The following is a 14,132-nucleotide window of genomic DNA, read 5'->3' on the forward strand; positions in this document are numbered from 1 at the left end:
TTTTAATATTTAATATTATTTAATATTTATATTTAATTATTATTTAATATTTTTAATATTTATTTTAATGCCACTGTAACTTGCTATTGTAAAACAGATTCATTTATAGAGAGTGCAAATGAAATTATAAAGGGAAAACCTTAAAAATTATTTTCAAAATGCCAAGGTTGGTGGCATACACAAGGGAAGAAATAACTGATGTGGGACTTCAAATCCAGATGCCCTCTTGAGCTGGGTCTATGCTGTGCTAACAGTTCACGATTCACTTAGATGTCTATTATTATTGATAGAGTCGAGTCATCTTTCATTCATGGGTGTAGGAAGCATTCAGTGTCTGCTAGTAGGTTGGAGTATTCTTAACTGATAGCTTGGTGGTGAATACTGAAAATCCACACCAGCCTCCCTACTTACCCCCCACCACCCCGTGCATGGTACATCACTTGAAAGCAGTTGCTAGACTGTGGGACTTAGGTCACCAGGCTGAGCATCCCCCTTGACACTCCAACCAGTATCCCGCCCCATCTACACCTGTTATCAGCTCGTCCAGCCCCAGGACCCTCCTTAGCCAAGAGCTTCCCCTGAAGTCTCTAAAGGACGGTGTAATTTGTGGGACGTAGCTCTAAAATCTGGTATGGGGTGTAGAAAGCTCTCTCGCTTCGGCAGAAACACTCCCTCATCAGGAAGGCACCAGCCTTGAGATCAGAAGACTTGGGGAGACTCACCCTCAAGCAAAAACAGAAGCTGATGTTCCTGTAAACTGACAGGCCCAGCACATTTAGTTATTGGGTAATTTATGGAGGAGGGAAGGTATTTGATGTTTGTTTTCTTTGTAGTCTAGGTATTCCCAGTACTCTTTAAATTCTGGCATCCTTCCCAGTAGCTAAAGCTAGAAGGATTTTACTTTCTTCCTACCTTTTCTTGGTAAACATGTTAAGTAGGTAGTTTGGGTCCCTGCGGGCTCCTGGCGCCTGAGACGCTTGTGTTGGCGGCGCCCCCGCAGGCGCTGTGTGCCGAGACCCTTGCCACAGGCGGGGTGGGGTGCGGGTGTGCATCTGCCTGGTACCATTGCTGGCTGTTCTTTACCCCAAAATGGAATCGTGCATGAGAAATCAGCCAAACATCTAGAAAGTAAGAACCTAATTTGTTGAGCCAAACCATCAGCTGGAAAAGTTATTTTTAGCCATTGATCCCTGAGACTTTTGGACTTGCTTTATATTCAGACTTCCTTTCAGCTCAGGTTTTGTCCAAGATCCCTGAACTCGGGTGATCCATGGAATGCTGTCAGCGCCGTTTGAACGACGGCAGAGGGTAAAACAGGATGCTTAGCAGTGGATCGTCTTTGTATTTCTTTTAAAAGTTTTTCTTTCCATTTTTCATGGCTTTTTTTTTTATTGTGGTAACATACACATAACATAAAACTTACCATTTTAGGGCTTCTCTGGTGGCGCAGTGGTTGAGAGTCCGCCTGCCGATGCAGGGGACACGGGTTCGTGCCCCGGTCCGGGAAGATCCCATGTGCCGCGGAGCGGCTGGGCCCATGAGCCATGGCCGCTGAGCCTGCGCGTCCGGAGCCTGTGCTCCGCAGCGGGAGAGGCCACAGCAGTGAGAGGCCCGCATACCGCAAAAAAAACAAAACAAAAACAACTTACCATTTTAACCCTTTTTGAATATCCAAGTCAGTGACCTTGAGTACATTCACGACGTCATGCCACTGTCACCACCATCCATCTCCAGAGCTCTTTCATCATCTCAAACTGAAACTCCATACCCGTGAAACACTAACTCCCCACTCCCCCTCCCCTCCAGCCCTCGGTAACCTCTATTCCACATTCTTTCCCTGTGAATTTGACTACTCTAGGCATTCATCCAATATTGGTCCTTTTTTATATGTCTTCTAAGAAGGCTTGAGAGCTTAGGTACTCCTTGCGAGCCATTTCTGAGCAGGCCAGCCTAGTTGTAATAGGTCTGAGGGCCAGAGAGATGCTGTGTGTCCTTGTAGGATGCCCTGGGGCTACGTCAGCTGAGGGGATGCTGGTGTGATGGGCTTTTGCAGCTGCTGTCCCACCGCCATGGCTCTCTCCAGGTGGTTCCTGTCTAGACACTGTGGCAGAATCTGTGGTTTCTTTGGTCTTCCCCTGTTCAGATGTTTGACCAAAAGCTGATGGAATTCTTATACTTTTTTTTTTAAGTGCCTGCACACGGTAAAGTAGTCTAACTGTCCAAAAGTTATCTCTTGCATTCCAGCCCCCTTGCTCTTTCCCAGTGGGGAGCTGAGGTGACCCGTTTACTGGGTAGCTTTCCAGAGATATTCAGTCCATGAGTCGTGTGTGTGTGTATGTGTACGTGTGGTGTGTGTGCATGCCCGTGCCAGGCCCCAGCATGGTGTGTTAATCTAATAGGGTACTACTCATAGCTGTGGTTAAATCAGTACCCAGAGTTCACAATTTTTGTGGCTATGGAAATGCTATTTTCAGCCAAATCATGTAGTCAACTGTAATTACATCGTACTTGTTATAGAGCTTTTTGATTTTCCTGAATTTAATAGTTTCCTTGCCTGTTGGTTCACTGAATTGTCTAAGTTTCAATCGCTCATTGTCCCCCCACCTTTTAAAGGAAAATAATGCACCTCCTCTCAAAATGACCAGATTCTCAGGACTGGTGTTTTTCCTTGGAGGTGCCAGTCCTGGATCTGTCCCTTTTCCTGCAGCCCAGACACGTTGCCCTCCAGGTCTGGGGTCTGTGGCTGAGTCAACTTTGCTTTCATTTTTGGGAGCCTTGTTCCTACTGACTTCCAGCGTCTGTTCCCTGGAGCCCAGCTCCCCCTCTTCCTGGCTTTACCCCGTCACCTTGGCCTGGAGCCCAGCCTCTACTCACTTGCTGGGCCCTCACGTGTCTGAAAATGCCATGTTTTTACCACCTCCACCTTGAGGTAGTTTGGCCAGATACAGAATTTTAAAGGAAAATAATTTCCTGCTGTCATCTTGAAATCATTGCTCTGTTTCCTTTTCGCTCTCACAGTTGTTCTTGAGAAGCATGACACGTTTCTGATTCACTCATAAATCACCTGCCTTTCTTTTCTCTGGAAGCTTCTGGGGGGTCTCCACTTTGTCTTGAGGTGTGACATTGCCTGGTGAAGCCCCTTGGTGGGTCTTGTCTCTCTTGCTGTGCTGCCCACCTAGGTGTCAGGTTAGGGAAGACCCGTATCGCCAGTTCTGGACATTTTCCTGAATGATGCCTCCCTCCTCCCCTTTCTGTGTTCTTTCTGGAACTCCTTACTCAGTCATTGTCCGAATGCCTAGGTTGCTATTCTGAGCTCAGAGCCTTTCCTGCTGTTTCTGCGGGGGAGAGGGAGGAGATTGGGGACCAGTCGCCCATCTCCAGTCCCACCCCCCCCACACACACTGCCGTCATCCTGGGAGCCTGTCGCCCATCTCCAGTCCCACCCCCCAACACTGCCATCATCCTGGGAGCCTTTACGTGATGTCTAGAAAGCAACAAGAGAATTATTTGTGAAAAACGTTTCCTGTGCTATAGGTAAGATGGATCTGGACTTGCTAATGAACGCAGACACGTTGTCCTTTTCACCCAGTGACGCTAGATCCTGCCTGATGCGAATGAGTAAAGACCAAGTTTTGATGACGTTCCCTTTGCATTCTCGTGCTTTACTCCTAGTCTGAATTTTCCTTGCTGGTTAGTTGAAGGTACTCCTGGACTTTTTTGTGTGGTCTGATTTCTGCTGCCGAAGGTCATTTGTGCCTGCTGGCTTCTTGGGTTCCCGGAGTGCTGACCATACCTGGGCTGGGTGCGGTCCCCCTGGGGATGTGCCCTGCCTCCCTCTCTGGCCTTCACTTCCTCTCCGGTCCCTGGCTCACTGAGTCACGCAGCAAGCCTGCTACAGCACTGGGGTCCCAGGCCGTGAGCCAGAGCCCAGTTTTCCGAGGGCGTAGGTGTCCTCAGCCTGTCAGATCTCATCGTCTGCCGCAGCCAGCCCCTCCCTGAGTCTTGCCTCAAGAAAATGTTGCTTCTTGTAAAGTGATGAGTAGAAAGGATCCTCTCTTCAGTAGCCGTAACCTTGGTTTCCCTTGGAACTGCTAAGACTAGACAGGTCAGCCGTGGAGAATCTGCAGGAGCTGCTGAAAGCCACGTCGTACCATCCAGCCTCTGGGTGTTACCCACGATGGGCAGCGCATCGTCCTAGACGCCTGCTCCCCTCCCGCTTTCTTCAGCCCCTTCCTGTCACCTTGATATCCTGGCAGATTCTAGGGGAAGCGTCAGCTAGCCTGTTATTTGGAGATATTTGTCCTGTGAGGTCTCTTTCCGTCTTCTCCTGGTGACCTCTAAGCATTGTGACATTCAGCTCCTGCCCTAAAGCATGGAGAGACCGGCCTTTCCTTGACCCCTGCATCCTCCCCAAGTCCAACAGTCATTCATCCGGTGCCTTCCAGAATTATATTGCTCCTACATAGGAATGAGGGGAGAGGGGAAGACAGAGTATTCCCAGTCAATGGGGCACTGCTTAGATTGGCACATCAGGAAATGCAGGGGACAGGGGACCATCACACTGCTGGATCCTGAGACCGTTAAGGAGGTGATGCTAACCCAAGCAGCTCTGGCCCTCGTAGTTCTGACTCATGCCGTTCTTTTTTTTTTTTTTTTTTTTTTTGGCGGTACGCGGGCCTCTCACTGTTGTGGCCTCTCCCGTTGCGGAGCACAGGCTCCGGACGCGCAGGCTCAGCGGCCATGGCTCACGGGCCCAGCCGCTCCGCGGCATGTGGGATCTTCCCGGACCGGGGCACGAACCCGTGTCCCCTGCATCGGCAGGCGGACTCTCAACCACTGCGCCACCAGGGAAGCCCCCTGATGCCGTTCTTGATGTGTACCTTCGTTACTCTGTTTATCATAGGCTAATAGGGGTCTGCAGAATAGTGTTGGGAGAAGCGGTATTTACAGTGTCCAGTGTTTGTTCTGAAAACCGTGGCTTCTAGAGGCCGGGGACCCTTCACTGCCGCCTGTCAGCTCCTGGTGGTGACTGTGCTGTGTTAATAACCCTGGCAGCTGCCCCTTCTGACCTTGCCAGCTTCCTGGTCTCTTTTAAGCCTTAAGCCGTAGCCCTTGACAGGTTGAGGACAGATTTTATTTTGCTTTGGGATAAACTGGTTATACTGGGGAACAAGCTGCTAGGAAGGCAGGTGGACCCCTCCACGTTTTTCTTCTTTTTTCTTTTTCCTTCATTCACAGTCTTCTTGGTTGTGTCTGATGGGCAGAGAAGAAATCAGTGCTTGGGGCTAATAAAGGCATCCTCTGTAGGAGAGCATCTGAGAGCATTTCAAAGTGTGCCTCATTGTCTCACCCCTTCCCACCCCGGCTAAGAGCGGGTTTCACGTCTGTGGTGTAACTCCCTGTTTGTAAACACATTGGGAAATTGGCAAGCAGGACTCTGAACCTCTTAGAGCCAAGGCTGCCTGTTTATATAAGATATCTTAGGTTCATCCTGTAATAAGAGGGAAACGAAAGGAAGGCAATTGATAATTAAATAATATGAATGTGAATATGTAAATGCTGGGTGTGACCACACCAGGAGAGATTATAATAAAGTCCACAGTGACTTGCCCCCAGGCACATGGCAGCTGCAGACGGAGCAGTGCTGTCGGTGATCCATCTTCCAGACGATGACTGAGTCACAGCCAAGTTCCAAACAGGACAAAGGGATACTGGCCCTCCATTTTCACGGTCCTGGGAAATGACATGGATATTAACACCAGGCAAAATACTTTGTGTGTGTGTACAGTGAGATTAGGTTCTAGTCTCAGAAGGTCATTTGGGGGCTTCCCTGGTGGCGCTGTGGTTGAGAGTCCGCCTGCCGATGCAGGGGACACGGGTTCGTGCCCCGGTCTGGGAAGATCCCACATGCCGCGGAGTGGCTGGGCCCGTGAGCCATGGCCGCTGAGCCTGCGCGTCCGGAGCCTGTGCTCCGCAACGGGAGAGGCCACAACAGTGAGAGGCCCGCATACCAAAAAAAAAAAAAAAAGAAGAAGGTCATTTGGGATGTGGAAAAGTTGCCCCTGGCCCCTGAAAACCATGTCGCCCCTAGTTATTTGTGACCATCCAAAACAACTCCACAAATTTGCAAAATGCCTGGAGGGGTGGTACTCTGATACAGAGAACCCTGGTACAGAGCCTACCATGGAAATCCAAACAAGTGACAATATATGTGTTAGACTGGGTTCTTCAGAGAAACAGAACCGGTAGAGGACACACACACACACACACACACACACACACACACACACACACACAAAGAGAGCGAGAGAAATTTATTTTAAGGATTGGCTAATGTAATTGTGGGTGCTGCCAACTCTGAAATCTGTGGGGTGTCAGTGGGAGGCCCAGGGAAGAGTTGATGTTGCAGCCTTGAGGCCCAAATGCAGTTTGGAGGCAGGATTTCCTGTTCCTCGGAAGACCTCAGTCTATGCTCATAAGGCATTTAACTGACTACACGAGGCCCACCCAAGCGATGGAGGGTCATCTGCTTTGCTTTGAGTCTACTGGTCGGAATATTCATCACACCTGAAAAACACCTTCACAGAAGAATATCTTTACATCTAGAGTAACGTTTGACCAAGGATCTGGGTACTGTGACCTAGCCATGTTGAGACACACGTGACACACATTAGCCATGTTAATCATCACCACGAAGGACAAAGAAGTTGAAGAATGTTCCATTCCTATAGTAGGAACTCTAAAGGTCGTCACGATAAATATCTTTGTGTTTCTCCCGGAAGCATAACCAGTGTGCAGCGTTCAGACAATGGGTCGTATATCTGTAAGATGAAAATAAACAACGACGAGATCGTGTCTGACCCCATCTACGTCGAGGTGCAAGGTGAGTCCAGAGGCCACAGGGTGTCCAGTTGCCACAGGGCGGTTTGTTGTAGAGCCTGCATTAATCGCTTCGTGTATAATGCTCCAGAGTTTGGCATGCCCATTTGTTTGTTTGTTTTTTAATTGTTTTTATTGAGATATAGTTGATTTACAATGTTGTGTTAGTTTCAGGTATACGGCAAAGTGATTCAGTTTATTATATGTGTGTGTGTATATATATGTATATATATATTTGTGTGTATATATATTCTTTTTCAGATTCTTTTCCCATATAGGCTATTACAAAATATTGAGGCTAGTTCCCCGAGCTATACAGTAGGTCCTTGTTGTTTATCTATTTTATATATAGTAGCATATATATGTTACTCTCAAATTCCTAATTTATCCCATTGGTAACTCTGTATGCAAACCTTGCAAATCCATAAGCACTGAAATTTTACAAGGCCATCTGCTTTGCAGACTTTAGGTAGTTATGAAATTCACTTAATTCTTAGCGATTTAGCTCTATCCTACACGCTATGGCTGAGCTAAAAAGAGATTGTGGACCTCCTTGTCCTAAGGTTATTTACAATTTAAAACAACTGAAGTCTTTCTATGTTAAGAAACAAAATGCAACCTATTATCCAGTTCTCAGTGCTGGCACCAGATGCCACTCACCTGGTCAAGTGCCAATTTGTTTATTATTCAGTATCTGTTACTGTCTCGCTTATGCAGACGGTGAAATCAGGGAGAGTGAGCCGTTTTCTTGATTGGGCCTGCAGCTCGGCCTGGGATTCCTCTTTAGGCCCTAGGATTTGTCAGGCGCGTGATTCAGTGCAGTTCGATGCCATGACATGAGATGGGCTTGGTGGGGGAGCTGGAGCAACAGGCAAGGAGAAGGCAGTCTCTGCCCTCAAGGAAGTTGGACTCTCGTGGGGAACGTGAGCTGATGCACAGGTGAGCCAGGCCAGGGGGGCCTGGGTCCTGCATCTCGGGGTTTGCACGTCCGGTTCGGCAATGGCAGGGCCTGTCAAGTGAGGCTTTGAGGAGGAAGCATCTTCATTATCACCCCAAGTGGCTGCTCCCCACTGTCCTAGGGGCTGCCCTCCAGGGTCTCTGCATGCCTGCTCGCTGAGGTGCAGAGCCTTCAGAACAACTTTTCTGCTTTCTCCCGACCCTCCTCATCAAAGGCTTTAGAGCAGGTGATTAGCTTTTCAAGGAACTTCAACGAGAAGCATCTCCCACAAAAAGGCTGCTGTGCTACCCTCTCTTTTGCAGACATGAACTTGATACCCTCTAATGCTGCAGGAGGCCTGAGGGAGGGGCCCCTCAGAGGAATCTCTTTTGGAGCTTTGCTCTGAGCCCATCCCAGGCTGCACAGCCAGTGCCACAGGGATCTGTCCGCATCAGCCAGAGGGGAGGGTTGCTACATTTGCTGCTAATCTGGGAAAACTGTTCAGAGGACATTTCACTTGTAAAATCCCAGAAAAAATGCCCAGGGCAGGAATGAGTTAGGTGCAAATGGAGTTTTGCAAAACTTTGAAACATGAAAAAAGAATCCCATTTTACCACTCCCACATCAGTCCTGCTGGGACCAGATCTGTGAGCTCCCAGTCCCAAAAGAACACAGCTTAAACGTCTGAGGCCAGTTAGCTTGATCTGTTAAATTTTTGTCACATGCCCCAAATAAGTACCAACTGGTTTTCTCTGAGCTATTCTTAACGTCCCTTCCCTATGACCCCGGTTCTGGAATCATAGTGGGAGATCTTGGGGTTGTAGCTGTGTAACTCTGTCTATACTCTTCATGAGAATGTGCTTGGAGAAGTGTTCAGCCCTGTACGAGTGTACAGATTTTAAAATTTATTATCCCTCACCTGAAAGTCTCACACAAAATAGGTTGTCCTCAAAAACAGGCAGACCACACCGTTCAGGATGGCCATCATCCAAAAAAGTCTACAAATAATAAACACTGGAGAGGGTGTGGAGAAAAGGGAACCCTCGTATACTGTTGGTGGGAATGTAAATTGATGCAGCCAACATGGAGGTTCCTTAAAAACTAAAAATAGAGTTACCATATGATCCAGCAATCTCACTCCTGGGCATATATCTGGAAAAGACAAAAACTTTAATTTGAAAAGATACATGCACCCCAATGTTCACAGCAGTACTATTTACAATTGCCAAGACATGGAAGGAACCTAAGCGTCCATCAACAGATGAATGGATAAAGAAGATGTGGTGTATATACTGGAATATTACTCAGCCATAAAAAGGATGAAATATTGCCATTTGTAGCCACATGGATGGACCTAGCGATTATCATACAAGTAAAGTAAGTCAGACTGAGAAGGACAAATATCATATGATACCACTTATATGTGGAATCTAAAAAAATGGTACAAAGGAACTTATTTACAAAACAGAACCAGGCTCACAGACATAGAAAACAAACTTGTGGTTACCAAAGGGGAAAGAAGGGAAGGGATAAACTAGGAGTTAGGAATTAGCATATACACACTACTGTATATAAAATAGATAAACAACAAGGACCTCCTGTGTAGCACAATATAGTTGATATTGAACTATATTCGATATGTTGTAATAACCTATAATAGAAAAGAATCTGAAAAAGAATATATTTTTACATACGTATAACTGAATTACTCTGCCGTACACCTGAAACTAATAACAACGTTGTAAATCAAGTATGCTTAAATTTAAAAAAGAAAAAAAAAATTGGGTAGACTCTTATGTGGCTTCATTTTCACTTTGTGTTTATTGGTAAGGAATCCTGAAAACCTGCCAGCCTTTCCCAGGAGTTTGAGCAACACCTAATTTCAGAACTGCCAGGCCTCCCTTCTGAAAAAAAACAGTTCTGAATCACCATGACTCCTTTGGGAAAGTGTCCTAGAAGACAGGCTAGAGCTAGGCTGGCAGGGATTAGCCCCTTTGTTCTTTCCTACCCAACTTCAGGGAGGTAAAAACTGGCCGTTTCAGACCTGGGTGGTGGACAGAGAAGGCTCCCGCTGCCAAGCTCCCGTGTGGTTTCCATTCCCCTGGGGGCTGTGCCTCGGCCTGTGGATCTAATAGCTTCTTTCACTCACCTCTTCCTCTGCAGGACTTCCTCACTTTACGAGGCAGCCTGAGAGCATGAATGTCACCAGAAACACAGCCTTCAACCTCACCTGTCAGGCCGTGGGCCCACCTGAGCCCGTCAACATTTTCTGGGTTCAGAACAGCAGCCGTGTCAATGAACTTCCAGAAAAATCCCCCTCCGTTCTGACTGTCCCTGGTGAGTCTGAGTTGTGGGATTTCCATACTGTTTGCCCTGGAATGGTGGAAGGGGAGCAGAAGTTTGATGAGCGCCGTGTGCACAGCAGCAGGGAGTCGAGGCGGATGAAACCGCAGGTGAGGCAGCTGAGGGTAGGGGCCAGGTGGAGGGGGAGGCGGGTGGGAATCTCGGGGGTCAGAGGTCACAGGGCAGGACTGGGGCGTGGGGATACGGCCACCGCGGGTGTCTGTGGTTAAGTTGGCGAAGTGGCCAGAGTCCTTGAGCCTGGGCAGCGGGAGCCCTGCTCACGTCTTCCGTGGCAGCTGTGGCCCTGCTGGCTGGCAGGGCTTGCATTTCAGGAACCACTGATGGGACGACCTCAGCGAGGTTTGGCGGCAAGGAAGGTGCGTTGGCCACGGGGTTGGCTGCGGGAGGACTGAGTCACTGTGAGGCCGTGGCCGCCCTGATGGTCAGCGGTCATCTGATTTCCCTCCGAATGGGCGTGCCCTGGCTTCCTTGCCGTGCTCCCCCGACAGCGCTCTCGGGGTCCGCGCCACTGATGTTTCTGTGCCGCTGAATCCAGCGGGCTCCCCTTTGGCTCCTGTCACTGCATCTTCCAGCAACGTCTGGCAAGGTTACCAGCCCCGATCCTTCCTTTTCTTCACACACTCAGCAAACGTTCTGAGGGATGCGCACGCCAGAGGTGACCTTCAGGAAGCCCTGTCTTCCTGGCTTCCTTCCTGCCTCCCGACTCGTCCTCTTCCCTTGACAGGAGTTCTGAATGTGGGAGGGTGCCCTAGGGCTCAGTCCTGGACCCACCTCTGAGAGTTCCTTTGGGCCCCTGGCTTCGCGACCATCTGTGTGATGACAACCTTGAACTTCGTGTCTCCAGCTCAGACCTCCCCCCTGAGCTTCAAGCTCCTTGCTTGGCATTTCCACTTACTGGGTATGGAAGCGTCTTAAAATGAAACTCTTGATTTCCCCCCAAGACTTGCTCTGCCCCAGAGTTCCCCATCTTAGTAAATGATATCACCATTTGCCCATCCTTCCTTCCTTCTCCTTTTCCACACTGAATGCATCAGCAGGTTGTCAGTTCTGCTCCAACAGTACATCTCAAATCTGTCTTTTCTCTGTCACTGCTGCAGTGCCCTGGTCCACGTCACTGCCAGCTCTTGTCCACAGCACTGCAGTAACTTCCTAACTGGTCTCTTTGCTTCTAGCCTTGTCCCCACTCTCGTCCTCCATGGCAGTTCGTGTCCCCCGCCTGCTGGAACCCTTCAGGGGCTTCCCATTATCTTTGACTGGCACTCAGAGTCCGTCCTGCCCCCGCTCACAGGACCTGCGCGCTCTGGTTCCCGCTCAACTCTCCAGCCCAAACCCATCCCACTCTTTCCCTGCTTATTACGCACCCGTCACACTGATTGTCTTTCATTTTCTCAGAAACGTCACCTTTCTCCCTGCCTCAGGACCTTTGCACTTTCTTTCCGTCTGCTTGCCGTGTTGTTCCATCTGCCCTTCATCCCATGACACGTCTCAGACATCACTTTTGCACAGAAGTCTTTCCTGGTCCTTCTTTTAGTTCCTCCCCACTCCTTTATTGACTCCCAGGCATGTATTCTTGTGGACTTCCTTCACTGCGCTGGTCACAGTCTGTAATTTCCCTGTTTATTTGTTTAGTTGCTTGTCTATCTTCTTAGAGAATGTATACTCAGTAAGAACAGGGACTTTGTCTCCCCCAAGGTGGTGCCTGACTCATGGTAATACTCACTGAATATTTATGCTGAGTGGACCAGCTAGTGAATGCCAACCTGAGGTATTGTTTCTGAACCACTTTTCTTACTCCCGAGTCCACAAGCAATGTTATGTCTCTGCCTTCATCTGAGTTTTCTTTGAGTTTCTCCAAGGAATTGATCGTCAACTAACTTATTTGTTCAAAATTAATTTTAAAAAAATACATTCCTCCCTCTCTGGGATGATTGCTTAAGTCCCATAAAGGAGGATTTATGGGGCATACAATGAAATATGTAGGTTAAATTGACATACAGTTAAATGCATAGCAATTAAATGCACCACTCAGTGAGTCATGATAAATGTAGACACTCACGTAACCACCACTTCAATCAAGATATAGAACAAAGCTTCCCTGGTGGCGCAGTGGTTGAGAGTCCGCCTGCCGATGCAGGGGACGCGGGTTCGTGCCCCGGTCCGGGAGGATCCCACATGCCGCGGAGCGGCTGGGTCCGTGAGCCATGGCCGCTGAGCCTGCGCGTCCGGAGCCTGTGCTCCGCAACGGGAGAGGCCACAACAGTGAGAGGCCCGCGTACCGCAAAAAAAATAAAATAAAATCTGAATGTTTGCAGGTAGGCACCCTGCTATCTTGGAATTAACCCTGAAGTAAACTTTTCCCATCCCTTCTACCAAGAGGAAGCTGAGCAGGGAAGTGGTTTAAAGAGCCCTGATTGTTGAGACATGTTTGAACAGGAAGGTCATACGCTTTCCCCTCTTGATATCGGTTTTGTTTTGTTTTTTCCTCTGTGATGTAAGCGCTGTCTTCAAGAACCATGAGCAAAGAAGTACTTTGTCTAAAGGGCATTATTCTGAGTCAACAAAGCCAATCTCAAAGGTTACGTGTAAAATATACTTGGCGGCTGTCCTTGGAAGGCTCTTCGAAGGGATCTCTGTTTGAAATGTTTTCCAGCTGTGATTTCCTTTCTGAACAATCTGAGGCTAATTCAATTTGTGGCACCTTTCTGCTCTCCAGATTTTTGTCAGAAGGCAAATTACCCGTATATGGCTCTCTACAATCATATAGATGGTTTTGCTGGTTTGGGCTGAGACTTTTACTGGATTGTAAATAAATGATCCCATTGGTACAGGGGGAAAAAAAAAAAGGTTACATGCTATGTAATTCCATTTAGACAACATTATCTTTTTTTTTTTTGAATTTTATTTTATTTTTTTATCCAGCAGGTTCTTATTAGTTATCTATTTTATATATATTAGTGTATATGTGACAATCCCAATCTCCCAATTCATCCCACCACCACTTTCCCCCCTTGGTGTCCATACGTAAATGACAACTTACAGTGATGGCGTACACATCAGCTCCTGCCAGATGTTAGGTTGGGGGAAGGATGTTCGTAAAAAGGGTGGCACAGGGAAGCTTCTTTTTGGTGATGGAACAGTTCTCCATCTGTACACGAATCTGTACCTGTAATAAAATTTCATAGAAATCCCCCCACACACACACACAAAATAAAACAACCAAAAGCTGGTGACATCTGAATAAGGTCTGTATTTTAGTTAATAGTATTGTACCAGGGACTTCCTTGGCGGTGCAGTGGTTAAGACTCTGCACTTCCACTACAGGTGGGGCGGGTTCGATCCCTGGTGGAGGAACTAAGATCCCGCAGGCCGCGAGGTGCGGCCAAAAAAAAAAAAAGTATTTATCATACCAAAGTCACCTTCCTAGTTTTGATGGCTGTACTATGATCATGTAAGATCTTACCTTTTAGGGGAACCTGGGTGAAGGGTGCTAGGAACTCTTTACTCTTTCTGCAGTTTCTTGTGAATTGAAAACTATTTCAAAGCAAAGTTTTTTTTCCCCCAAGGAAGTACTTTGTCATTGGCAAAATAAAGTCCCCAAATAAAGAGCAGAACTGCAGAAAGCTTTTGCTGCATGGTGTTCAGTGGTGGGATGCGTTACAGGTTAGTGGTTAAGATCCCGAGCTCTGATACAGACTAATGCCAGGTCACCACTGTGTCCCTAGGCAACTTACTCACCTTCTTCATAGAAAATAGGGGTAATAACAGTGTCTACTTCATAGAACATTTATGAGGATTCAGTGAAATAATGGATGTAAAGGCCTTGGTACAGAAGCAGCCTACAGGAATGACTGAAATGTTACCTGTTACAAATTTTCATATGCAACAGTTACTAACTCATTGTCAATTTTGAGCTACCTTTCTACCAAGAGTGGGGGACTTAGGCTCATCTTTC

The 14,132-nt window shown here is 47.7% G+C and overlaps 1 protein-coding gene across 2 annotated transcripts in view; it reads left to right on the top strand.

The window, feature by feature from the left end:
- Window positions 1–14,132, top strand: part of MERTK (MER proto-oncogene, tyrosine kinase) — a 113,529-nt gene that overhangs the window by 28,519 nt on the left and 70,878 nt on the right. Inside the window, exons 3-4 of one of the 2 annotated variants that reach the window (XM_030837361.3) lie at window positions 6,783–6,883; window positions 9,980–10,153. In XM_030837361.3, coding sequence (XP_030693221.2) covers window positions 6,783–6,883; window positions 9,980–10,153 — 275 coding nt within the window. Of the gene's footprint in view, window positions 1–6,782; window positions 6,884–7,769; window positions 7,819–9,979; window positions 10,154–14,132 lie in introns of those variants that run through there. The other variant, XM_060309545.2, reaches the window with a different exon arrangement.

The sequence above is a fragment of the Globicephala melas genome, chromosome 12 (assembly GCF_963455315.2).
Source record: "Globicephala melas chromosome 12, mGloMel1.2, whole genome shotgun sequence".
NCBI lineage: Eukaryota > Metazoa > Chordata > Mammalia > Artiodactyla > Delphinidae > Globicephala > Globicephala melas.